The following is a 26,887-nucleotide window of genomic DNA, read 5'->3' on the forward strand; positions in this document are numbered from 1 at the left end:
AATGTCCCCCCACCCGCACCTGAGATCAGCCCAGGCCTGCATAGACTCCCAGTTCCCTCATGTCTGTGTCCTTGCTAGACCATGAGCTGCCCTAGGCAGGGATGGTGACATTTCCCACACATTCCAGAGCCTGGAATGGAGCTGGTTCTCAAAAAATAATGAAGGAAAAACAAACTTGGGCAAAATTCTTCCCTGATATAGGGACAGATGCCCACGCTTACTTCCAAACCTTCCCACTGTCCCAGGCAGGTGGTTCATGGGGGTGGCAAGAACCCCGCAGTCCTGCCTATGATGCGGGACTTCACTGCTTACCAGAGGTGGGGCTTTGGGTATATCCCCCATCTGCTCTGAGTCCCAGGGGGCGATGACAGCGAGGAACAAAAGAAATTTGGCTTTAGGCACAGCCTCCCAGTGTGGCGTGCCCAGAGCGGTCACTATGACCATCACTATCATGACTCCTTAGGCAATAGCAGCGGGCCCCCTGGGACACCCAGGCAATACTGCGGTTGCACTGAGCCCGATGTCTGGTGGGTGCACAGGACCCTCAGACCCCTTGCCCCACTCACTGCAACAAAGAAGTCTCACACCAGCCAGCACAGAAAACATTGCTTTATTAACTGCGTTTGCCAACACATGAGGAGTGCAAAGGGCTCCTGAGACACAGGCCCTGGTGGGGGCCGGATCTGGAACCCCCATGAGTGAGCAGGACAGGATGGGACGGAAAGCTACGTAGCAGCGGCAACACAGAGTCATGCAGGGCACAGCAGGCGCCGGCCGCGCTGGGGCGGCCATACATTCTATTGCTTGTTAAGGGTTGCGAACACGGACGATGTACAAAAGGAGAAATAGGTCTTTGCATTAATGAAAAATACATTTTTTCTCTACAAAGGAATCTTTTCTAATACAAGAAAATAAATATTGCAACATAAGCCAAAAATAATTTAAAATTGCTCTTTTCAATATATTTTCAATATTTCTCTTGTATATTAACAAATGGCACATCACTTTCTTTGAAACAAAGACAGAAGGTTATCTCCTCCTGTGACATTCATATCATCCCCCCCACCCCGAGCCGACGTGGAGCACAGAGTTGTGCATCTGAGGGACAAGGTGGCAGGAAGTGCCTTAAAGAACAACCAAAAGTCCCAGACTCCAGCCCTGGCTCTTTGGCCAATGTGGCCCAGTTGGGCCAGGGGCATGGAAGGGAAGTGGCCTCCCCAAGGGCCTTGCTGCAGGCATCCAGACCATTCTGCAGAGCTTTGGGCATGGACAGAGGTTGGCCACATCCGGCAGAGAGCAAGGAAGTGCCAAGTCCGGCTGCTGCCAATGTCTGAGTTGAGCAGTTGATTCTCTAGGAATTGCCCCAGCAAGCCCCACAGTGTGCCCACCCACAACAGACACGCGTGCACATGGACAAGGGAGACATGCCCTGGCATGTGTGCACTCACACATTCACAGTTCAACCCCATGTCTGCAAACCTGGGTGGCTTCTCCAAAGAAGCAAAGACCTTTCAAATGCTCACACACTGCCACCAAGTCAGAGCTCATTTAATAAAATAAACCCTCTACCTTTCTTCTCCTTATTTGTTGTAAAATACATTTATGCTCCATAAAAATACTTTCCTTGCACATTATCCTTTCTCACTGTGATGAGGGGGAAGGTGATGGTGGGCAGCTGGGAATGGGAAAATGGGGTGACAGCCAGAATGAGTCACAGAGCAGCTTCGCCCTCCCTGAGGGCCGATGAGTGTGGGCCGATGTGGCCAAGTGCAGGGTCTGCCCCAGCCTCTTCTGCCTTCTTCCCGCCTTTCCCTTAGGGGCGGCGAAGCCGGCCACACGGCGGACAGGAGGCCAGAAGAAGAGTGAAGGGGTCGTGGCTAATGGTGGAAAGGAGGGGAAACCGGAATCCTGGCCTTGCAGCCTGGTGGACATCCGAGAGGTGGACATCCACCCACTGAGGAAAGGCTGGGGCTGGCCTCAGGGACAACCCAGTCCAAACAAAGCAAGAGCCATTGAGAAGAGGGTCAGAATCCAAAGGCCAACTCGCACAGAAGCCCCCTGAAGAGAGCTGGCTGTCTGCCAAGCCAGACCCACTGTCCTCCCTCCCTGGTCTCTCCCGCATCCAGAGGGCCCAGACTCTGCCTCAGGATGGATGAAGGTTGGGGGGCGGGGGTGTAAGTGCTGAGTCTACTGGACCTAAGCCATTACTGGCACCCCTACCCCCACACCCTGGGGAGAGTTTGGTTGTTCTTTAAGCTCGTCCCTTTTCTTCCTGTGAGGTCAGACGGGACAGTCTAGCACAGACAAGGCTGTGACCCGAAGCACAGGGAAGGAAGGTCTGTTCGAAGGCAGTAAACAGATCATGGGGTTGGGACGCTGCTGCCGGCACTGCACTGGCCACTACTACCGAGGTGGCAGGCAGACTAAACCCTATGTGGTAGCTTGTGCGATCGCGGCGCCCAGAATCCTTGCAGCCTGCTGCGTCCATTCCCGCTGGACACGTTGGTCCGATCCCCTGAACTAAGTCATTATCTTTGTTTCCTATTTTGCTAAAATTCACATAAAACTGAGTGTCGATGACAATGCCACTGTCGTACCTTGATAGTTTTGGAGTCGGGGGTGAGTGGTCAAGCCGCTCCCCATCCCGCTGACCTGCGCTGTGTTTGCAGGGTGGAACCTCATGGTCAAGACTTTGGCCGTGCTAATTTCGCCACCAGCGTCTTTCTCTGTGGGTCTGAGTTTCTGAAAGCCCACGGTGGGCCCCATCCAGGACCTGAACTCCAACACCTGGTGCCCGGTTCCCAGTCAAGTGGCAGAACGGCATCCTCTTCCAAGAACTCGGGCTTGTCTCCTTGGGGTGTGCAATGAACATGGTTCTGTCCTTTGTTGCTAAAGAACTCCATTAAAAAAAAGTCCAAGTGACAAGGTGTTAGGTCCAGGCTGTGCTGTATTGTGGTCAAAATATTCTTTGGCATCCACAGAATGATTCGACTGATTCACTGGACTTTTGCAAGGTTCTTGTTGGAGAAGTTCTGGCTTGACCAGTAGCAGAAGTGACCCAGGAGTAATTCACGAAAGAAAAACAATCAACATGTTTCCACTGGATTCCTTTTTTGTTTGTTCCCTGAGCTATCACCCTGGGGCCACTCCACTAAAACTCTTCAGAGCAGCTACCTGGGACCTGGGGAGAGGGAGAGGGGAGGAAAGGTAGGAGAGGGCTGGGGAAGAGGGCGGGCACGCCGGGAAAGGGGGTTAAGGCTCAGAAGGAGAGGACCCAGGAGCCTCCAGCAAGACTTGAAACAGCCCCAGCAGCCAACACGGCCACCTGGGCCCCGGGATCCCACTGCTAGTTGGAAGGAGGAGTTCCCAAAAGGAAACCGAGGAAGCAGTTCATCTCTTAGCAGGACTGGGAAACTTGAAAAGGCAACCGGTCTGGTCTGGTCAGCTGTCTGGGAGTGACCAGACTTCGGCCGAGACTGGCCGCTAAGGAAGGAAGGAAGTTGGAGCCCCAGAGCAATTCTCTGCGGCGGGCGAGTCTGAGCCCCCCGCCCCCGCCTGGGCACTGGCCCTCCCGGGCAGCCCTCCACTGGCACTGGCGGCTGGCTGCTTGGGAGTCCCCTGAGTAAGTGGCACTGCTCAGGAAGGGAGCTGGAAACCCCTCCCAGAGCTGCAGGGCTGGACGCTGGCAGGGGCACAGCGGCAAGGGAGTGGAGGGTCGCGGGGTGGGCGGGCAGGCCTTCCATGTGGGTTGACAGGAACGGCTGTGGTTCCTCTGGAACCGGCAGGGCCCTCTGCGCCCCCTCAGTGCTTTCTCGTATAAGCTCGTTGTGCTTGTGACAGTGAGTAGACTCTGGCTGGGTATCGCTTATTAGACACTTCCTTGGGGATCAGTGGAGTGCAGCAGGACCCCCCCAACGGACTCCAGTGGGATTCGAGGGCAAGGTGGGCAGACCCTGGGCTGGCCCATCTGCCATGAAATAATGCCCAAACGACAGTCTGTGTCACCCAGCGGCAGCAGGCGGGCATCCTGAGCTCTTCTTCACCTTGCCAGCATCCAGCCGGGAGCCCAGCCATGCCACAGGGCCGGGCGGGGATGCTGCAGCAGGGGGTGCTGCCAGGACCTGGCTGGGTCCTTGCAGCCAGAGCCGTGGAAGGAGTCCTAATGTCCTAGGCCAGCACAGAGGAAAGACAACAGTGTGGAATTCGAAACTTTCTCTATATTAAAAACAAAACCACAAGAGTGGCAGCCTCGAGGGTCTGGGACACTCAGCAGATTGGAAATGGCAGTTGTGACTGGGCTGAGGTCTCGTTGGAGGACCAGGGCAGCGCCTGAGACAGGGGCAGGGTGACTTAGGAGGCCAAAACTCCCATGCGGACCACGTCCTCAGCCCCTGCTTCCCGGGGACCCCGCTGCAGCCCGCTGTCCTTGGCCTCCACGTCTGAGTCGCTCATCTCCCCGTCAGAGAAGAAGCCGTCAGTCTCAGCGTCAAAGTGCAGGCTGACCTTTGGCCTCTCAGCCACAGTAGAAGGCGGTCCTGTCCCGGTGTCAGACCTGGCACATGATGATCTCCGGGTACCCCTGCTCTCACGGGACGGCCGCAGCCGGCCCGAGGGCTTGGGGCTCGCCGTAGGGCCAGGCACTTGGACATTTGAGTCGGCAGCCACTGGGCCTGCCTCGTCAGGGGTGTCAGGGGCCAGCAGCGGTGGGCTCTTGGGGGTTGCTGGGATGGGACAGTCCCCGGCTGTAGGACTGGACGGCAGGTGAGAAGGCGTTCGCCGTGGTGGTTTCCTGGCAGGGGGTCCTTGACCTTGACCCCCCTTGCCACCACCTGCATCCTGGCCCCAGGGCTTCTTGGGGGGTTTGTCTGGAGTCGTCCGTGAACCAGGCCCATCCTGTGGTGGTTTCTTCTTGGCAGGCAGGCGGTTGGTGCGGCCGCGGGCCTTTCTGGCGGGGTCGCCGGGTCGCAATGAGGGGTCCCTCATGAAGCTTAGCAGCGTCTCCTCATCTTGCAGCAACTCCTCTGACAGTAGCCCTGGAGCAGGGTCTTCCCGGTGCCCATTATTTAGTGACCACTCGCTCATGGCCATGTTCTCCGCTGTGATCTGCACTGACTGTGCCAGCCAGCTGTTGAAGAAGGTGCCATCGATGGGGAATGAGGTGGACAGGCCTGGCAGAGGGGAGAGAGGAGGAAGGTGAGATGCCAGCAGGTGCATGTCCCACCCTCTTCAGGAAGCCCTCAGTGTGCCACAGGGTACCTTTCTCCCTGCAGGCTCTCTGTTCAAAAGTGACTGAGAATTTCAAGGTGGCCAAGGTAGAACATGAAACCAAGCAAGGGCCTTTGAGACTGCACAGGTGCACATCCACCAGGCCGGCCCTGCCCACCACCCACTTCCTGGGTGTGCAGGGGATGGAAGAAAATGCCCTCCGGCCACGAGGGGGCGCTGGATTTCTATGAGCATTGCCTCCCAGAGCTTCCAAAGCAAGGAACTTGGATAAGGGTGTCCGGCATGAATTGGGTGGCAAGGTATCAGGGTATAAGGTCCCTCTTGGATGTCAGGGCCTGCTCTAGCCATGGGCCATCCCTCCTTTACTCAGGTCTTCGGACAGCTAGTGAGACTGGGCCTCTCATTAAATACCCAAGTAGTCCCTTCCTGAGACTGAGGGAAAGAAATACGACCTGGGCTTCTGTGCTAGAAATGAGGTCTAGAAGGGGCTTAATTCCATTCCTTGAGAAGTGCTTTAGGGGAAGCATGTGACATCCGGGGAGATGGAGCCCACCACTGGATTCCCCTCAAGAGCAGCGGTTAGGAGGTCTGTGACAGTGAAGACGTCTGGGCCAGCCTTTGGCCACTCCTTTGGGACTCTCTGGGTGGCCCCATGAAGGTTCCCTGGTACTGAAGAGAGGGCCATTGGAAAGATTCTGGCAGAGTGGGACGTGGATAGCGAATTCTGGGGCCCTCACTTCCACGCACAGGGCTGGGCTCCTAGAAGGGCACAGATGGCCTAGAGGTCCCTTCAGGGCCTCCGGGAAAATCTCCTACCCCAGACCCTGGCCAGTGGGATGAGCAGTCAGTTCCCGAGATCCTGGGCACAGCCTCCAGGTCTACAGAAGGGGAATTCCTCGGGATGGCAGCTGGGGCTCTGAAACCTGGCTGTCCCTCCTGGAACTCCCACTGTGTGTAGCAGGGTTGCTGATGCTCCCTGCTGGCCTCACACGGGCCGGGGGCTGCACGCGGAGGGATGGCATGAGCCAGGCCAGTCTGCTGGGCCTGCACGGCCACTTACTCACCCAGCTGCCCCAGGACCGAGTCGGGCCCTGCCTTCATTTTCTCTTTCTTCTCGGGGCTGCCCTTTGGGCCCTCGTGGCGTTTCCTCTTTGAGTCGCTCTTCTTGCCCTTTGTTCTCCTCCCAGATCGCTCTGTGCCAGGGGAAAAGAGCAGGTGGTCATCCTGAACTGCCTCAGCCAGAACCAAGATCACTTGCATATCACCCCAGGAGCCCCCCTCACCTGACACCTCACATCCAGCTCACCCTGTCCTGCCTCTGTACCCCAGGCTCAGAGCCTCGGGGGCCTGGGATAACCAGGGCTCCAATGAGGCATGGGACATGCGGCATGGGCAAGTATGGTGACTGCCCGTGGCTGCTCTGACAGAGCCAAGGGAGAATGTTAGGGCCCTGAGGAGGGTGGAGGGCCACTTTGCAGAGTCCACATTGCAGCCCAGCCTACCCAGCCCCAGATCCTGGGAGAAGCCTGGGGATTGGGGGCTGGCTGGCAGTGAGTAGACAGGGCAGGGCCTTGAATGCCAGGCCAAGAAGCTGGACATGAAGGTAAACAGAACAGGGTCTGAGGAGTCCAGAGGCTTTTTACAGCCCCCTTGGCCAGTCTCCTGCCTTGGCCTCCTGGTCTGCCTTTGAGGCCAGACAGGAGATGGGAGCCCTGGGTACACACCTGGCCGCCACATCCCTTCAGCTCATGATCACACAGGTCGGCCTAAGGAGCCACAGAAACGCTGGAGCAGGGAGGGGCATATTGGCGGAGGCCCAGCTGCTAGGAATATTCTCCCAGCATCTCAGCTGCTGGCTGGAGGGCTTTCTGAATAAGGGTTTAAGAGTGTTGGGGGTGTGGCCCCAGCTCTGGAATCTTCCCAGCTCTGCTGTTGTTTCCCTGTGCAAGCCCACACCGGGTGCCTCAGTCTCCACATCTGTAACGTGGGACCCGTGCCCAGATACTTTGGAGGGAGGCCTCTGAGGCCCCCACTGTCCTCAACATAGTCCAAGTTCCTTCTGAGGGTCCCAAGACCTTGCACAGCTGACCCTAGCAACCCCTCAGCCTCACTTTAGACACCTTCCATCTGCTCTAATTGCACCTACACCGGCCTCCTTCTAGCTTCTCTAACAAGACAAGCTTTGGTCTCTAGGTCTCCAAAAATGCTCTTTCCTTGTCTTGTCTTTCACCTGGTTCAGCTCATGGCCTAAATATCACCACCACCGGGAAGCCTTCTCCAGCCCTTTGGCCAGACAGGCCTTGGCAATGTGCCTGTAGCCCATGTCCCACCCTAGGGGTCAAGTGCACAACACAGAGGGCGTTAGCTTCGGGCAGGGGCAAACCAGTCTTCTCTTCAGATGTCCTCAGACCCAATGCGGGGATGTGGCCCCCCAGCTCCTGAGAGGGTCCTGGAGCCCTGTGAGGCAGAGTTCTGCATGATGCGCCCTCTGCCACTTCGACTGGGAGCCTCTGCGTGTGTGGGTGCCATGAGGTCACTCCAGAATCAATGCCGGCTGAAGCCGCTGCTCTCACCTCTGTCCCTGCCGCCCCCTGGGCATCACTTCCTGCTATTTTCCCAGGCGGTGAGTCCTGCAAGGGCAGGAGCCCTGTCCACTCAGTCTGCAGCAGTGTACCTGCAGTGCCAGGCACGGGCCTGGACTCCTGCCCACACGCGGTTAGTGCTCACCGAATCATCAACAGGCACGCTCCCAAAGCCAGCAAGCTGCCACAGCCTTGGGGGCGCAGGGTGAGCTCTGAGGTCTGCATAGCTGTGACCCGCCCTGACCCACCATCTGTACTTGGCACTTCCAGTTTTTTTCAGTCAGAGTGGGTGGTGATCCCAAAGTGCAGATGAGGCAGCTTGGCTCTCAGGCAGGGGTGGGCAGGACCAGGTCCTATCATCTGCTGTGGTGGGGGCCTAGCACTCCAGACCCAGCCTGACCCAGAGGCAGAGCTGGCAGTAGCAACCCCAGGCTCAAAACCCCTCTCCATCCACCTATTTCCACTGCACGTAACAACACGAGAGCACCACTGTTGGGGCCAAGCATTGCCCCCCTTTACATGGGAAGACTTTAGGAAGGGCCCTGTGTCTGGCAACAGCCACACAACTAACAGGTAAAAGCAACATCAGCGTTTCCTTGGCCTTTGATTTCCAGATCTGTCAAAAGGCATGTGATGCAGAGGAATAAAAAGAAAACAGGAAGAAACTGCTGGCACAAGGCCTGAATCTGACACACGGTCCATGAGAAGAGAGCATGGGACCCCTTCCCTCACTGGTGTGGCCGCCTTCTCCAGGATCAACACGCAGGCCCGCGGGGCTCAGGGAAGCTCCCCATTCTGGCCCTTCCTGTCCCAGTGCCAGCACAGGGCCACTAGGGCCTCTGGTCCACACCTGTTTACATGTAACTTACTTCAGAACCACCCTGGCCCTGGCACTACCTGGGTGTCCCCACTGAACTAGAAAGCTCTCTGAGGGCAGACCTGATGCCCACAGTCCAATCTGTGGCTCCCTGCCTAACAAAACATACCTGAGGCCCTGGGGAGGTCCCCATCTTGGCCCAGTAACTGAATGATGGAGGGCAGGGGTGGGTGCCAGTGGCCCCAGGCCCCATAGACACACCCTCCTGGGGACCCAGCCCCTCAAGAGCGTGCACACTGAGGTGGCGGCATCTGGCAGGGAAGTGCCTACCTCGACATAGATCCTGTTCAATAAGTTTCATCTGCAGGTGGAATATCTGCTCCTGGAGTTTGCAGAGGGTGTGTTTCGTCCTCTCACGCCTTGTCACCATGTAGCACAGGTTTCTAACCTGGGGAAACACAAGAGAGATTTTCCACCTTACTACTCAAGGGTGCCCACCCCAGCCGAACCTGCCCAGGACATCTGGGAATCCATTCCCAGATCCCGTGTGTCCTTAGCCCTAAGCCACAATTTTCTGATCCAAACCATGCGGCCAAGCAGAGCCTGGCCCTGTGGCCCCCAGCTGAGCCAGAGCGAACAGAGACGGCGTACCTGGTGAGCTCAGGCTGGTGACCCGCCTTCCTGGCCCAGTTGGTTGTGCTGTTGCCCAAGGCCCTCCTAACATGGCTGCATGCCCCCAAGTACACCGTGCACCAAGTCTCATCAGGGCCTCGTAAGGTCACAAAGTCTGTCCTTCTGCCTCCTGTCCAAGGCTTCTTTCCCATCAAAGAAACTCTCCAGCCATATGGCAAAACCCATCTCCTATTCCGAGACACAAAAGGCCACGGTGCATGGAGCAGAGAGAACTCCAGCATAACAGCTTCGAGCAGGCAGACGGTCCCCAACCCCCTGGGTCTACCTGACCAGGCTCACGTCTGCACTGGCCAAGGCTTCCACATCCACATGGCCATGTTCGCTCAGCCAGAGACAGAACCCACATCGGGAAGGGCAGGGGCTCTGACTCCCGGAGGCCAGCTAGGAAGCGCCTCTGAGGGCCTGGGAGACACACACCCCTGCAGCTGGCCTGGGGGCACTTGTCCATGTGGCACCTTTGCCCAGGGTGACCACCCTCACTGGCTGCTCTCTGGGCCAAGACCAGGCCCCCTCCCTTGAAACACTTACTGGTTCTGGTGTCATCTTCAGTTTAGGTCAGAACCTCCAGCAGCAGGGACAGGCCAGGAGCTGCTGAACTGAACTCTTAGGTCTCACCAGGGTCTTTCCAACTGAAACTAGTACCCCATCTCCAGTTGGGTTCTGTCTTCAAGGATGAGTTCAGGCTTCCTATCCTTGAGCTGCCTGGGAGTGACCTCTGGGCTTTAGAGCCCTAGCCTCTTGTCATGAGCCCCATTTCTCCTGGCCTAGGGGAAAGGAGGTGAGTGATCTGACCTCCCTGTCAGCATGAGCAGCCTCATCTCATTCCTGGGCCTAGTTGTGAAGGAGATCCCAGAACGCCGGCTCCAGGCCTGGCCTTGCAGGAGACTCTTAGCAGCACTCAACGCTAGTGCGTGACCAGCAGGCCTCCCGCAGCGGGCAGCCCTGGCCCAGCCTGAACACCCTGCTCTGGCACTGCTGACCTCCCCTCTTAGTCACCTCCGTCATCTTCAGCTGGACAACCATTCATTCAGACAGACCCCTCTGCTATCCCACAGCAACCTTCCTACAGTGCAAATGTGAATCTTCTGAAAATGTCAGTCCTCCAGTGGCTTCTGTGTGGGGCTGAAGAGTGACCCCTGTCCCTTTATATGTCCATCTGGAACCTCAGATGTAATTAGATAAGATGAGGTCACACTGGATATGAGTGAGCCCTAAATCCACTGACTAGCGTCCTTGTGAAAGGCCATGTGACAACCCAGACAGGGAGAATGCCACCTGACACTGGGACAGACACTGGAGTCATGGGTTCACAAGTCAGGGATGCCCCAGGCTGCTGACAGCCACCACATGCTGGAGAGAAGCAGGGAACAGACCCTCCTGCAGCTTCCAGAAGGGCAACTTCTGGCCTTTAGAACAGCGAGAATACAAGTTCTTGATGTTTAAAGCCATGAAGTACGTCACCCTGTGTTCCAGCAGCCTTAGGAAACAGACAACGTCCTTCCTATCACATTGAAAAATCAAAAAACAGGAGCCACAGCCTGAAGCCTTGTTCCATCAGACCCGTTGTCACCTCCCAGCTCATGTCCCAGCAGTCCTCTGGGACGGCACTACCCACGTCACCTTCCCGCTGTGTCAACCCCACTTCTGCCTCGGAGCCTTGGTGTACATCCAACTCTTGGCCTGAAGCGCCCTTCACTCCTCTCTTCCCAGGGCTGGACCTCGTCCTTATCACCTCCAGAAGGCCTTCCCCGTCCCCTGCACCAGCAGCCCACACTCGCCTCCTATGCCCTTCCTGGCAGCCCGCAGCCTTGTGTGCATGGAGTCAGTGGGATGGAGAGACATGGATGGGATCGTGGCTACGTCAGAAGCTCTCAAAACAAACCAGTCACGATATCTAAGTTAAAATCAAATCAGTCAAGGTCCAGCTTTTATTTTTTTATTTTTATTTATTTACTTTTTCTCATGCCACCATTTCCGGAAGTACTGCAATACTAGATAAACAAATGGAGTGGGTGGAGCAAGCTCCTATTCCATCTCCTAGCTCCAAAAATCCATTTAACATAGTCCTCAGATAGAGGCCGTATCAGATATGAAACTGATAAGAACAGATACTACACTTGATCTTAGCCAAAAGGTCAAGAAGCCATAGGGTCCAGTTTTTAAAACTTCCCTAAAACATACCACTGTGGAATTTTCTCACCCTCAAACCTAACTAACCTTCAGAGGTGAGAAGCCAGATGAGGTCAGGCCCAGAGTGGCATATTTCTCCCCTAAAGAACCAAGAATTATACTTAATTACTTCCTTTTAAAATCCACATGTAGCTTTTTGTGTTTTGTCTTCCATCTGAAAGTCTAGAGGAAGGATTCCTCAGACAAGTCCAAATGACTTACTGCCATCAAGACCCAGGCGGGGGGTGGGGGTGGGGGCTGATTAAAAACACAGATTCCCAGGCCTGAGGGGCCTAGCAAACTCTTTGGGGGTGGGGCCCTCAAATACACCTATGTACGACTGTAAAACCAGAGCTCCTGCCCTAGCCAGCGGCCTCCAGTGTGAGCTGCACAGGCTGCTGAGTTATACAGTTCATTACAGGACAGTAAGGGGATATTAGAACTTCTCATGGTATATTTTTTAATCCTTTTAGAAATTCTGAATATGTTTGTTTTACAATAAACAGTAGTAGATATGAATAGATATTAAAAATACAATATATTCCAGATAAATGCTCCATTTTTTCCCTAGTGAGGGAATACAACGCCTTCAGGAATATCTAGCGTATTCCTGCGATCAAAGACAAGAGCGCTTGCTTTGAGAGAACCCCCACGAGGCCCGCCTTCTTGGGTGGTAACCTAACCTGGACCTTATTCCCATTTCACCGTGGAATCATCAGCTACTTCTCTACTTTCCCCCAAAGCCACTGGTGACTGAATGCTGCACAACTCCTCTTCCGTGATGGCTTTGGGGGACAACGTATGGGAACCACCTTAGAAGCTCCCCCAGGCTATCAGGCTCCTTACATTGTCATTATTGATTTTTCTGATTCTAAAGATAAAACATTCTCTTAGAAAAAAAAAGAATCAAGTATAAAAGTCCTCCAAGAGGAGGGCAGGGATAGGGAATAAAAGCAGGTTTCACATTTTGATGAAGTTGTTTTGAAATCAGCAGGTTTTGCAGCGAGAACTTGGGTGTGCGCAGAGGCGGGGGAGTGGCAGAAAGGACCCCCAGCTGGTCAGCTTGAGCTGGAACGGACCAGGGCTGGGGCACCCCTGGAGGTAGGGAGGCCGTGGGAGGAGCAGGGCTGTGGGGCTGGCGCAGCACTGAGAGGCCAGGCCAAGTGCAGCGAGTGCCCACTAGACCAAGCAGAACTCAGGGAGGGAGACAGAACTGGGGTAGTAGGGGGGGATCTGGTCAGAGAATCAACAGGAAGTTACCCAAGAACAAAGGCACGACTGACTACCACTGCTGAGAGGGCTAGGAGGCAAGGATGGAGAAGTGGCCGCTGGACCCGGGGAGATGGAGGCTGTTGGCTCCGGTGGAAGGTTCTGGAATGTGGTGGTGGCAGGAGCTTGGGAAGCAAGGAAGTGAGAGCAGGGAGGGATGATGGGGAAGGAGAGGAGGGAATGGAAATGGAGAAACCCACGACTAGAGGAAGATGGAGGGAGGGTTTGCTTTCGAAGGTGGGAGAAGGTAAAACAGACCCAGAAGCTGGTAGAACTGTGCAGAGGAAGGGGGGAGGCGGGAAAGACAGAGACCCCTGTGCTGCACGGTGGGGGCTGGAAAGGGACCCTCGAGGAGAAGGGGAGGGAGGAGACAGGAAAGCCAGTGAGTGGACAGAAGTTGGAGGTGTCTGGTCTGAGGCACAAGACATGAGCTGTCTGCCAAGAGGGGGTCCTGCGTGACGCGAGGGAAGAGTGGAGAGAGGTGGGGGGTTGCGGGGGGCAGAACATTGCTGGCTTGGGTTCTGCCAAGGCTGGGGGGGCAGGCACCTTGGGGGCCCACCTCCTCACTGCTATGGCGTCACTCCTGGGGGCAGAGAGCGGCTCCTTCTGGGTGAGGCTCTGCCAGGGGCAGGGCCTCCATGTGGGCGGGGCAGGCGTGGACCTAATGCCAATGAAGAAAATAAGGGACAGTGAAGGGCAGGGAGTTGGGGGGAAACTGAGCAGGGAGACCAGGAGGCTGTGGTTAAGGAGGGGAATGTGGGGATTTGGGGGCCAGGGCATCTGGAGACTCGGGGGCAGCGACAGAGTTTGAAGGGAGAGCAGGGGTGCGAATAGGTTAGGAAAGTCCCCAAGGTGGGGGATGCAGGGAGCGAGGAGCCACAGCGGCCCAGGCCAGCACTGCTTCTGGGAGGCCGAGCAGACCACAGCCCAGGCACCGAGGACATGGCAAAGTGGGAGCGGCCAACTGACAAGGAGGCAGGTACCAGTGGGGGAGAGGGCGGCGGGGTCTTCCTCTCTTGGGAGAGCTAACAGAACCAAGGCCAGGAAAGGCCCTACACCACTCTCCTGCGCTGGCCTGTGTGTGTGAGAGCTGCCGCTCAGGCCAGGCCCAGCTCTCAAATGAACTCCTGGTAACCAGGTCCAGGGCCCCGGGCAGGGAACCCTGCGCTGCCTGGACTGCCTTTGCGGCTGGTTGCTAGGGGACACCAGCACGCTCGCTGGGCTGCTGTCGGGCAGTGCTGCAATTTTTTGTCAGCTGTGAATAACTCTGGGAGGCTGCAGTGGCCACGCCTCCCCAAGCTGCCTACCAGGGCTGAGGCCTAGGGTGACAATGTTAGAAAAGCACGTCCTCTAGGCTGACCATCAAATGGGGTTTCCTGGTGGCAGCAGCTCAGTCCCAGCTCCTGTGTCTCTCAGCAAAATTCCTGCTGGTCTTGGGGGCAAATCCATTGGAGAGGATGCTCTGTGGTCCCAGGCACCGGGCCTGCCTTTCAATCCTCCATGGAGCCCACTGTCCCAAGTGGCCACCCTCCTACAAGCAAAAGCAGCAATGATAACCACCTCTCACAACGGAGGGCACCGTGCTAAGCTCTGTCCCCCACCTTCACTGGGACCCCACAGGGAGTTTGGTCCTTATCCCCATCCCATAGACGTGAGAAGTGAAACTCAGAGAAGTGGAAACTGAAACTAGGAGGCACAGAGCTGGGAGGTGCTGGATTGGATGCAAAGCCAGGCTGCCCAAGATCTTGATCTCAACCCCCACCCTGCATCCTCCCAACGGGTCCAGCCCATGCAGGCCTGCTGCCCAGTCACAGGCTGGATACCCCGGCCGCTGGCACTGGGCCACAGTCAGGCCCTGCTGGTCAGGCCACCAGCAGTCATGGGTCTCTGTGGAAAGCATCCCCTGTGGCACAGCTCTGGGCTCTGTTCACTTACTCAAGTCACTAACACAGGGCTGTGAAAGGCCCCGAGGCTGGACCTGGAGGGGGCGACCTGGCACATGGCTGTGCACACCCTCACTTTGCTCCCAGCTGGTGCCACCAGCCCAGCTCAGTGGCGGCTGGCGAAGCAGCATTTCGACAGGGCCTCCTGAGCCTTAAGAAGCCGCACAGACTTAAAGCCAGTCCTGCCTCCTCTTCCTGGAGGAAGAGTGAGCTTGCTCACACCTGACTCTGAAGGACTCTGTCCCCCGACCAAAGAGGTCTGCGTGGCAGCTCTGCTCGCCCCAGAGCAGGCCTCGGCAGGCTCACTGGCATCCTAGCCCTTGGTAGCCTTGACCCTGAGCGCACCTGGACTAGCTAGCAAGGTTCAGGGACTGAGAAGAGGATGCTCTTGCCCAGGATATGTATGGAATAGAGAATAAGCCAAGAACCCTCTTTCCGAGAGGGTTTCAACAACCCTCCCTGCCAATTCAAATCTAAATCCAACTCTTAGAACACACATGTTCCTCCTCAAGGCTTCCTGTCACTTCGCCTCTCTGAGTGCCAGGTTCCTCGCCTGCTCACTGAGGCTGGGAGTATCCATCTCTTGCTGCTTTTTCTAGGGCGATGATGAAATCACAGTGCCTGCCCCCTGCCCCACCCCCTGACCCCTAGCCTAGCCAGGGCCAGACACAGGACAGGGCAGCCCAGCACAGAGCTGACGGAAGCAGCAGGAGTAAAAGTAGGCTACTTGCACCGGATACCTGGGGCTGGCCTGGGGACAACTCTGGCGGTAGTTCTGGAGAGTTGGTACCTGATGGCTCTGCCACATGAGACAGGAGACTGGGCTGCCCAGAGAGTGGTGACTGCAATGTAGGCCCTGTCCGCTGCACTGGCTGGAGCCAGGACACTTGGTGCCACCCCCTGAGTACCTCTCCCCGGTGGCAGATGGCTCTCAGGCAGTAAGCTTTCCTCCGAGGCCAACAGGGCCACCTCTCCTTGACCAGGCGAAGGACAGGTGAGGGGGTGAAGGAAGGCAGAGGGGTCGAGCCGTCCCGGAGCCCCCCCAGCACAACGCCTGCCGAGTTGCTCTGCCCATTGCACAGACTTGCCAACTGAGCTGCACAAAGTGCAAAGCCACTGCTTCAGGTCTTACAAAGCCCCCTGGATGCCTCCCCCCAGGGCTTTTTCCTAACATGGCCTGGGGACAAGGTGGGTGGGTGTGTCTGACCCTGTGGAGGACACTGTGACATGATCCCACGGGCTCTGGCACCTCAGAACTGAATGTCGCACAGAAGGGAGGCCAGACCAGCACCTAGGGTTCAGAGGATAGCACCAAGGACCCAGAGCACCATCTCCTTGGGCTGCCCTCAGCTTGGGGGTGGGTACTTGATCAGCCGGAGGGCAGGGGACAGTGCCAGAGAAGCCAAGTTCGAGAGCAAAGCCCACAGAAGGCAGGACCCCCACCCCTTTCTGGGGGGAGTAGGAGAGATGAGAGGTTTTGGAGGCCTCCCTGCTCCAGGAAAGCAACTCTTCCTGCTCCCCAACCCCCATGGCTCACCCCTTCCTCATCTCACTCAGCCCCAAAGCTACCACCCTGGACCAAGCCAAGATTGCCTGTCTCTTAGGTCACAGCCGGGGGTTTTGGCCAACCTGCCCACTCCTTCCAGGCCCCATGAATCTTCCTCTGGGGTGTGTTTGGAAGTGGCAATCCCAGAAGGACAGTCACCATCACTGCAGTTTCTAGACCACGTTGGTCCACCCACTCAGCCCCATACTTTCGCTCTACACAGGCCACTGCGGGTCTCCAGCCCACCCCACTTCCTCTGACCAGCAGGCACCCCGGGAGCTGGATTCACACCTATCTTCCCTGCCCTGGCCCAGCACATACTTATTGGGCTGATTCCTCTGACTCTAAGCAGAAGCGAGTGTGCTGGGACCAGGCAGAGCTCACACAGGCCACAGGTGGGGCTGGAAACCACGTGGAGCTGGAAGCCCGGGTCCTTACCCCAGCTCTGGTATCTCCTGGCCTCAGGACACTGGCGGAGCCCCCATCCCTCATCAGGCCTTTCAAAGGGCTGGGACTCAGACCTGAGAGCTGGATCCTTCCCTGTTGGGCAAAGTGTCAGTAACCTCCACCCTGTTTGAGATCTGGAGTCCCTTAGCCCCTGGGCCAGAGTGCCCCGTGTGAGTCCCGCTTGAGCCATGGGGACTCCAGGGCAGTGAGTGGGGGATGGAAGGCCTCCTGGGAGGGCTGCCGGGCGGGGCAGGTGGGCGACAGCAGCACTCACCCGCTCCAAGTCCTGCCGCAGGTGTGTGAAGAGCTTCAGGCGGCGGTAGAGGACGTCCTGCTCCTGCTGGGCCAGGTTGTCCACCTCGTCGGTCTTGGGGGTCAGCAGCGGTTGGTTGGCGTTGGCTTTCCTCTTCAGCTTCCAGTACTGATAGATGAAGTCTACCAGCGCCTCAGCCAGGTCCAGGCGCTCGGCCACCTCGGCCGGCTCCACCAGCTCGTAGAAGTCTTCCTCCAGCTGCTGCAGCCGCTGCTTGCGGAGGGTCACCTTCTCCAGGTCCTCGCCAGCTGGGCTGGGCTCCACTGACTCGGACGTGGCCTCAACCCTCGGGCCCCCGTCACTGTGCTCCTGGCAGAATGACTTGAACTTGACCTCATCGTTGTCTGCTAATATAGTCCGCATCTCTAGGCCATGGTCAAAGGCGCAGGTGACGTGGAACGCCGTAATGCAGGAAGGCATGGAACACTGCAGGGACAAGGAAGGCAGTGTCAGGTGCGAAGAGAGCCCTGACGGGAGGTGGGAGGTAGGAAGGCATCTGCCAGGGTCCAGAGAACAAAGAATGCTACTGAGACCCTAAAAAAACGGTATACGCTCCTAACATCCCGCAGGGTATGGAGGAAGCTATGGCAGGCAGGAACAGGGAGCTGGAAAGGAAGTAGAGCTCACACCTTATACCCGGGGGAAGGCAAGAAGCAGATGACTGGATAGCCCCCTGAGGCAAGCTGAATGCCTGAGTGGGCAAATCGACTGTGAAATCAGAGGCACTGAAGAGGCTGGCAACGGGTCACTGCCACCTCTGCTCCTGCAACATCACCTAAGATGGGAAGTTATGCCCCCTCCTTTGTCCTCTAGGAAGACGGGCTAGACCTGGACATCATCCTTCTCCTTTTGCCTGGGAAGCTGGGGCCAACTCAGGGCCTTCCCTCCCTCCCAGCCTTGAATAGCGGCTGTGGGCAGCTGGTAACTGTCAGCAATAACCCATCCGATTATTAGTGGCCATTTCTACTGTGCTCACAAGTCATCTGCAAGCCTTACAGATACATGGGTGGAGGTACAGTTAAGAGTTTGCAATGACAATTATTCCTGGAGAGACGAGGGAGAGAAAGGATGCTTCTTACCCCCCAACTTATGGACCAGTAGTAGCAGTATCACCTTGGAACTTGCTAAAAGTGCATATTCTCAGCTCCACTCCAGATCTACTGAATGAGGCCCAGCCATCTGCGCTTTAACAAGCCCTTGGGTAATGATCACACTAGGATATGGCAGCCACTGCTGTCAATGGCTGCTGCAGCCCTGCCCTGCGTGGCAAGAGCCTAAGTTTGATTCCTACCCCTGCCACATGTCATATTTGATGCCAAAAGTCAGGTCAATGTATTTATTAAGCACAAAGACAGTTGGTCCTGAGCTTACTAAGTGAAAGCCCTCAGCATTGCAATGGGGTGGTAAGCCTTGGTTCCCCAGGCCTGTACCCTGTACCTAGCGGAACCGGGAATGGAGGAACACTCTCCAGATGGCCTTCTGACCCTGGCTGCAGTCCCAGGCTTCCTTGGCCTGGCAGTGGCTCTGTCTGCAGCACCATGGGAGCAGGGGGAGGGGGTGGCACCTGGCTCCGGCCTGGGCTCCCGGGCAGCAGCGGGGTGAAATGGCCCCGTACCTGGATGCAGGTGCCCGTGCATTCCTTGCACAGGCTGCAGGACAGAGCCCAGCGGCTGGCTGGGATATGCGAGATCTTGGTGATGGGCTCCATCTTCTCGGGGCAGCCGATGCTCACCTGCCAGGGCACAGGAACTGCATCAGGCCTCTTCTCCTTCAAATCCCCAAGTCCCCAAATGGGAGGCTGTCTGCTGACGCCAGGAGGGGGGCAGACAGGGCAGTGGGAGGGCCCCTGAATCCCACGTCCTTCCTGACTGTCCCAAGCTGACCACCGGGTGAGTGTGGGCTCACCTGTGACAAGTCTTCTACTATTTGTGACTGTGTGAGACAGTGCACATCTGCAGTGTAACCGAGTGTGTGCGCCTAGGGCTGTGTGGCCCTCGAGACAGATGTTTAGTGTGTGTCCAGATGAGTACATGCAAGGTCTCCTCTCTTTTGTACCTCAGGCCTTTGTCAATAGCATCTTCAGAGTTCTTTTCATAACTTGTATTTATTTTATTTACTTTTCTGGGCAGTAAATAATGGTCCCAGGGTAGCATCTCTTCTTGGAGGCCTCCAGGGGCTTTCCTGGCCAATGGGGATGAGCTTTTGTTTAGCCCCTCCCATCTCTCCTATGGGCACACAGGCCTATGACCATATCCAGATCTCTGGGGAACTGTCTGCCCCTCGCCCTTGCTCATGCCTAAGGATGGAAGAAGGGACCCATCCAGGGTCCTAAACCATAGAGCCCCCACAGTGGGGCCTTTGTTGGTTCTCTCTGTCCCTGCTTTGCCCAGCCCAGAGTATACTCAGTGGAAGTCCCAACCTTCCAGATGCTAATCTGGGAGCAAGTGACTACTGCTGACACAACCACCGTCATCACAAAAGTCTGCAGCGTGGGTCCCAGCAAGGACCTTTGGGCCGGGAGCCCAGGGCCACCTGGCCTGCTTCTGGGCAGAGGCAGCATGGCAGTGAGGCCTCATTCTGGTCCTGGCACACAGCAGGGGCGGGCTGAAACTTCAGTGATTTCAGCATTTCCCATTTCAAATGAAATGGGATGATTTCTGGGAGCCCAGGGCCGCTGCTGCCTCACTGTGGGCCCAGCCTACAACCCATAGTGCCTCCCCACCTGCACCCAGGCCCACCCATCTATCCAGCCCCGGCCCCACACCCACTATCCAACTTTCAATTAGGCTCGCCACCCAACTTCTTTTTAGGTCAGTTTGCTGACTTTTATTTTAAAAAGGCAGCATGACTTTGCTTGGAACCACTGCCTAGATGGGGGTGGACCTGCACAACCTGCTTTCCCCGTGGTCAGCTGCATGACTTTTGTCCGGCTCTCAGACCTACCACTGGATCCCCCGGCAGCCCACAATCCCATTTTCCCATGGAAACCACCACCTGAGTTCTGCCCAAGTCCACAGCAAAGTTCCCTGGAGGCTGCTCAGGCTCAACAGTGGAGGTCCCATATTCTGTGGGCCCTCACCTCCACCCCGTGCTCTTCTACCCAAGAACTGAGCCCCAGGCAGATGCACTTCCCCACGGGGGCTCCCCAGGGCCACCCACCCCCACGCCTGCCCACCTCAGGAATCCACAGAGCGCAGCTGACGTGCACCCACTTGGTCCCACTTCTGGTGGGCTTCAAGGCTCCTCCTCGCTTAGGGCAGAGCAGGCACTTTGGCTGGACACCCAGGGCACACGTCCGGCACAGCCAGCTGCCTGTGGGCACCTTGAGGATCCCATAGCATGCCTGGGAGGAGAGCAGGGTGGTTACCATCAGAGGCACTGCTCGGTCTGCACACTGTCAGCAGTCAGCTGTGAATGCTCCCAGTCCCAGCCCAGGTGGGCAAGCAGCGGCCGGGAGCCCTCCTGAGGGATTGTAACACAGGGGTTCCTCTTTGCCTGTGTCGTGTGCTTTAAAAGTCACCATTTCAGACCCATGAAAGGGCTCAGCTCTGCCCTCTGCTGGGAGGACAGTCACTTTAGCTGGAGGGTACTAATCAGTGAGGGGCCTCACAAGTGTTGGGAACTGCCTCCAGTTGAGTTCAATTCTTGGTACATATACTGCCTGAGGACAAGGAGTGGCCTTTCATCTTTTTTCACAGGCACCTGCGAAGATGGCTCCTCCTACGCATGCCTGGGGTTTATGGACCTAAGAGCTGCTGGGTATGAGGACATGAATGAATGCTGGCATACTGCCTACCCACCTACCAGCCAGGCAAGCCCTTGGGAGCTCCCCAGGGGACAGTCCAGCAGCAATGTGTGTGTATGTGTGTGGGGCTGGGGGTGGGCAACAAAGTCAGAGCCAGAGCAGGTCCACTGTGTTCCACTCATGTCTTCTGCAAATAAGGCCCAGGAAAGCCCGAGACCTAGAGTCCTGGGCCCAAGATCAAGGCAGGCGGTTGGGGGGTGAAGCGGGAGACTGGTCAGGTCAGACCAAGTTTATAACATCAATAATAGTAACAAATACTCAGGGCCCTTATGATATTTTTGAAGCAAATAACCAGACCTTACAACTTACTTTTCTGTGTAGTTGAGGAAAGAGAGGTCCAGAGAGGTTAAGAAAATTGCTCAAAGCCGCCAAGTTTGTAAAGGGCAGAGCCACGATTTGAACCCAGGCAGCCTGGCCCCAGGCTTTGCTCTATGTCACTGCACTGTGCTGCCTCTTTGTAAGTTCAGGACGGTGAGGGTGCTCAGTGGGGAGGCTGATGGGCAAGGACAGGAAGACCCTCAACTGGTGTTTACTCAAGTCTGGCTGATGGTGCTGGGGCGAAGGGCCCTATGTGTCCCTGGCACTGAGGGGCACTCAGGCCAGTCCCTTCCTCCCACCTTGCCCTCCTTCTTAGGGGCCTGTGCCCACAGCACTATTGCAGTCCCACAGCGCAAAGGACCAGCCCCAGGCAGCGGCCCGCCGGGCTGTGTGGGAGCACAGTGTGGGGGTGGGCAGTTGGGGGCCTGGTCACCTGGTGCACGCAGACATTGCACTTGTCACAGAAGACCATCTCGTTGCCATCTTCACCCTCAGGAGAGCGGCACACGTCACAGACGACGTCCTCGTCATACTCGATGCCCAGCCCCTCCTGTGTCTCGATGGCCCGCGCCATGTTCTGGTGGCACAGCGTCTCCATCTCCTCCAGCACGCGCTCCAGTGTCAGCTCGTCCAGCTCTGGCCTGTCTGTGAGGACAACAGGGGAGAGTGTGAGGAGCCCAGCTTTGAGGGCAGATGGATGGCAGGGTTTCCATTTATCTACCGTGACCTAGGAACACAGGTCAACTGTCATGGGCCTCAGCTCCACTGTCTGAACACTGAACAGGCTGGACCATCCGACTACAAAGGCCCTGGGGCCCATCGTTGTGTTCTGACCTTAGACAGCCGACTTGTGACTATACACACGTCATGAGTACATGCGGGTAACATGGAAGTATCTCTGGGATGCATCTGGCTCCACGAGGAATCCACTGCTTGAGCTGTGTGTATAGGGGTGGAGGGGTGAGGGGTGGGGTTTACCTCTGAAGGTGGCTGAATATGACAGAGCTGACCCTTCCTGAAACATGTTAGTGGACTCCAGCTGGAGGTCCATACCAACTGATCCCGGCCATGTTTGTCATCCTAGACTCACCTGTGTGCTCCCTCACTCTTCATGTAACAGTCATGCTTACTAACAATATTCCCAAGAACTGTCACTTATATGCTATTATCACCCTCACCTGACAGCTACAGAAACTGAGGCACAGAGACACCAAGTAACTTCTCCAATCAATAAATGCTGCAGGGACTGCCAACCAAGACCCACTCAGGACCAGAGCCCAGTCGTGGCTACTGTCCTGAGGGGGAGGATGCTGAAGTTCAGAAGAAAACCCTACCTGGCCTGCCCCCGACCCCATGCTTAGCCTGGCAGGTCACCTACCCATCTCCTTGAGCTCCAAGTTGATGAGCTCCAGCCAGTAGGCGTCAATCTCGTCCAGGTCATAGCGGCTGCCCCCTGGCCAATCAGGCTGGGAGCCCTCGCCAAGTTCGGAGCTGCTAGGGGACACCTGGGTAGGGGGGCCTTCCAGCGGCGGGAGGATCCTAGGAAATCAAGAGGGGGTGTCATGAGGGGAGGGACCCTTAGCCTGCTACCCTTGCTAGGTCTGGGGGCATCCTGTGAGTTGGCAGCCCGGCTGAGGGCCCAGTGGGCAAGTGAGGTGTGCGACTTTGATCCATGTGGGGCCCACCTCCTTTCACTCCCTTCTTGTACTTCCTCCTCCCACCTGCCTACCCTGCAGTGTCAGATGGCTATGAGCAAGCAAGACAGGAGAGCAAAGGGTTGTGGGGCAGAGTGGGGGGTGTGAGGGGGGGCTCACCTCCAGCCCTTGCACATACAGCCATAACTATCCATTCTGCTCACAGCATACCTTACTGCCCCTCCTATCAGGGCACCTGGGCCTTAGCTAAAGCCCCAGGACTTGGATTTGCCCCGGCCTGCAGGAGGCGTTCCAAGTCCTATCCTAGGCAATTTCCGGTGCCAGCCGCTCTAGACAAGTGGCACAGAGCCAGGTGGGCTCCAGGTCCTTCAGCACTCCCCTCAAGGCTGGTGAGAGGCCAGGGATCATCCCCATGCCCTCACAAGCCACGGCTCCTCCTTACCAACAGCCTGAGAAGAACTGAGGCTAGGCTTCCTCTGGGGTGAGGAATCCTCCCAGGCTACATTACTGCAGCCCAAGGTGGCCCTTTCCACATAAAAAAGGTCTACTGTCACAGAGAACAGTGCTGTCCACACACCTTGTCCTTCCTCCAGAAAGAATGTTACCTGAGCAGGGAGTCTGTTTATGGTGCTCCCTCCACCCCCCGATGGAAACTGCCTCCCCTGGATACTAAGGTGAACCGACCATAGTCCCAGAATCACAGTCCAGGTAAAACCTCCCTCAGGCATGGCTCTGCCTCTGAGGCAGCTGGCAGGGCTCAGGCTGTAGGAAGTGTCCTCAAAGCCCAGCTCTGCCACTTACTGTGTGCCTCTGGGCAGGCCACTTAACTTCTCTGTGCCCCAGTGGGCTGACGATAGTGTTTACCTTCTCTGCTTAGGGGGGGAGAGGAAATGGATGAACACCTGTAAAACTGTTAAAACAGTGCCTGGCACAAGACATGCCCTGTATGTGTGAGTGTGTGCGATAAGACCTCTGGATATCTCTTTGCTCCTGACACGGAATACGGGGGCTTGTGGCCCTAGGAGGGCAGTCTCCCCTCTTGGTTCAGCAGTGTGTGCTGCCCCTCAGTTTCTAATACCAGTTCAAAATGCCAGCTTGTCCCACCCCCACCGGTTGCCATGGTTATTGCTTTGGAGCCTGGACTCCATCTGGCCAGCCCTGCTGGGGCTGAGAGGCCCCTCACTTGCCCGAGAGGCCTCCTGGGGTCGGAGGCAGGGCTGCCAGGGGTTGTGACTCAGCAGCAGACTGGGGAGAGGTGGGCAGAGCCCTGGTCTCCAGGAAATGCCCCGGGTGTCAGCAAGAGAGGCAGGAAGGATGAAGGAGACAGGAGCCAGAATGGCTTCCAGGCCAGGAGGGAGGCCCAGAGGCAGCTGTGGGGAGCAAGGAGAAAGGGGAAGGGCTTGGTGCTGCCTCAGAGGCCTGGGTTAAGGAAGGCCTTAAATAATGATAATGATAATGGTGCAGATCCTCTCATTCCCCAAGAAGGTCATTTCAAATAGAAGCAAGATGAACATGCTTAATCCTACAAAATCTGCTTTTCCTCATGAGGCTCTCATTTGAATACATTTTTTTAAGACATACTTTGATTTTTGTCATAATCCTGCTTTGTTTGTGCCCCCAGCATGTGCTTAGTCAGGGTTTTGGATAACCTTAGCCCCAATGCCCACCACCTACTGGCGTCACTACCCGCAACCTATGTGCTCAGGCAGCGGCCACCTGGCCAGAGCTCCTGGGGCCAGTATCACATTCCTTCCTCTGGGAAGCCGGGGTTAAGGGCTCACTCCAAAAGACATTTCCTGTGCTTCCGGGGCCTCTCACTTTCCTCCGTTGGGCCTCTCCTGGCTCAGGCTATGGAGGAATCTCTTGCACCAGGCATGGACCAACCTGACCCTAGGCCAAGGCCTGAGTCTCAGCGGCAGCCAGCTGTACTGAGGTCAGCTGGGAGGAAGTGCATGGCTGCGCTGGGAGCTGGTGGAGGGGAAGGGTCTCTGCTCCAAAACACCAGACAGACACCAGAGGCTGGTTCAACCATGGCTGAGTCTTTTGGCCACATCGAGGGAGCACTATAGACCCTCCCTCAATTCATGACCTGGGGGCAAGAGAGATTCTCATTACCCAGATACATTTCAGACCATGAGATGGGCAGACCTGTCCCAGGGCGAGGGAGGACTGGTCAAGGAGAAAGAGACAGAAGGGGCCAGGGGAGCGGGCGAGGGCAGTCAGAGCCAACATCAGGGTGATGAGGGCATGAGGCTCTCTCTGGGGTCACCCAGGGGTGCTCTGTGGCCTGTGATTTCCTGGCCCAGCCCACGAGATTCTGCCAGTCAGGCAGGGAATTCCCCAGAATTTCCCAACTTCCTCATCTATAAAATGAGGACAGTAACATGTCCTTGATGGGCTAATATGATAATTAAATGAGAAGATGGACATAACAGGCTCAGTACAGCATATTCTCAGGAAGAGTTCCTATAACAATTCTGACTATAGTGGCTGCCGTGCTGGCTCCTGATGATGCTGTGCAGTAGGAGGCACTGAGGAAGATGGAGACAGGGCGGGAGGGAAGAAGGGGCATGCAGATCTCTCCAAGAGAGCACCCCTCCCTGCCTGCAGTCCCTCCTCTCCAAAGAGCACGGCCAGGCCGGGCTGCTGGCTCCTGTCTGCTCATAGCAGCCGTGCACATGTTGGGAATGCACCCAGCAGGGCCAGGGCCGTCTGAGCATGTGCTCTCCTCGATATCAACAGATAAAGCGGACTGAAGTCAAGCGACTGGTGTGGAAGCATCTGCAATTAATCACCCAGGCCAGCGGATGTTTCCGGAACCACCTGACATGGACATCAAGGAGGGGACAGACTGCTGGGCCAAGCCTAATCAGGACTCACCTCTCTCAGCCCAGCTGGTAGCCAGTCCCCCTTCTCCATGACTCTGGGCCCTTGGCCCATGTTTTCTCATTCAGTCCTCGGTACCACACCATTAGGCAGGTACTGCTTTTAGAGGAGAAAACAGGCTCAAGGAGGGCAGGAACAGCTCCTCAGTCTGCAGAGGCAGGGGTGTGAAAGTGGCTGGGAGCCTGACTCTCATTTTTGGCCCTGGGCAGGGGATATGGAGTATAAATTCCTTCTCCAAATTTCACACATCCTCCCTTCCAGAGAATCTGGAGCTCCCTGATTCACCAAAGGCCCAAGTGCTGGTCGGCACTCAGCCCTCAGCAGCCACAGGAGGATGAGCCCTGCCCGGTACCCAACCCTGACCGAGAAGCCGAGCAGGGGTTAACCTGCTTTGCCTCTGCAATCCCATGCCCAGCACACGCCTGGCTGAAAGAGGGTATTGGGTGTCTGTGAGCCAGTCATGGGCGTGGCTGCCAGGAAGCAATAGTGCCAATGTCACGGGAGGTGACAGCTGTGATCTTTGCCCCAGGCCTGGTCATATGGGCCTAAGGGAGAGCTACGGACAGGAGTGGGCTGCCAATAACACAAGCTGCCCAGCCCTGGCGGGCTGGTGGGGCCAGGATAGCAGGACCCTCCGCCCCAAGATGTGACTTGGAGGGCTTCCCAGGTGCAGAAGCAAGTACTTGGCAGAACTCTGCTGCTGGGGCGAGGCCCGTGGCCATGAGGCCACCTCCTGACAAGAGCACCAAGGGTCTCTCTGACCCACAAGCCCAGAGAGGACCCAGCTCCGACCCAGCCCTGACCCAGCCCTGGCAGGGGGCCTCCCAGGCCGGTCATAGCAGCTGCTTCCTGAGCATCTGCTGTGTGCACACAACTCCCTCCCGCTAAGAACTCCTTAAAAAGGTTTAAGAAGTCAAGAGCATGGCTTATCCCTGTCTTAAGGACTCGTTAAAAGTCTGAAGACTCCCTGATTAAGATGTGCCTGTGGGACCCAGTCTGGGTTGACATCAAGCTAATCCATGGCCGGTTTTTACTGACAACTTGTGTGCCAGGAAACACATCGTTTCCGTACATTATCTGGACCATGCAGGAGGTAGGTGTTACTGTCATCATTCACAGACAGGGAAACTGAGGCTCAGGGAAAGAGTATATTTCTAGCCCAAGGTCATAGCCTCAAAGGTAAACTGCTGGTATTTCTGAAACATTTCAATGGTTTAT

The 26,887-nt window shown here is 56.5% G+C and overlaps 1 protein-coding gene and 1 non-coding gene across 9 annotated transcripts in view; both read right to left on the reverse strand.

The window, feature by feature from the left end:
- Window positions 1-594: 594 nt before the first annotated feature.
- JADE2 (jade family PHD finger 2) overlaps window positions 595-26,887 on the reverse strand; it is a 49,497-nt gene continuing 23,204 nt past the window's right edge. For 7 of the 8 annotated variants that reach the window (XM_090288312.1, XM_090288317.1, XM_090288316.1 and 4 more), the window contains 8 exons: window positions 22,507-22,667; window positions 21,562-21,773; window positions 20,181-20,348; window positions 18,621-18,737; window positions 16,967-17,431; window positions 8,956-9,073; window positions 6,291-6,419; window positions 595-5,168 (listed from right to left, as the gene is read on the reverse strand). In XM_090288312.1, the coding sequence (XP_090144438.1) occupies window positions 4,351-5,168; window positions 6,291-6,419; window positions 8,956-9,073; window positions 16,967-17,431; window positions 18,621-18,737; window positions 20,181-20,348; window positions 21,562-21,773; window positions 22,507-22,667 (2,188 nt within the window). In that variant the 3' untranslated portion in view covers window positions 595-4,350. The remainder of the gene's footprint in view (window positions 5,169-6,290; window positions 6,420-8,955; window positions 9,074-16,966; window positions 17,432-18,620; window positions 18,738-20,180; window positions 20,349-21,561; window positions 21,774-22,506; window positions 22,668-26,887) is intronic. The other variant, XM_090288315.1, reaches the window with a different exon arrangement.
- Window positions 11,277-11,465, reverse strand: LOC150000789 (U2 spliceosomal RNA). The gene has a single exon (XR_016513791.1). It is a non-coding gene; the product is annotated as a U2 spliceosomal RNA (small nuclear RNA).

This window comes from Furipterus horrens, unplaced genomic scaffold (assembly GCF_987537825.1).
Source record: "Furipterus horrens unplaced genomic scaffold, mFurHor1.1.pri manual_scaffold_10, whole genome shotgun sequence".
Classification (NCBI taxonomy): domain Eukaryota; kingdom Metazoa; phylum Chordata; class Mammalia; order Chiroptera; family Furipteridae; genus Furipterus; species Furipterus horrens.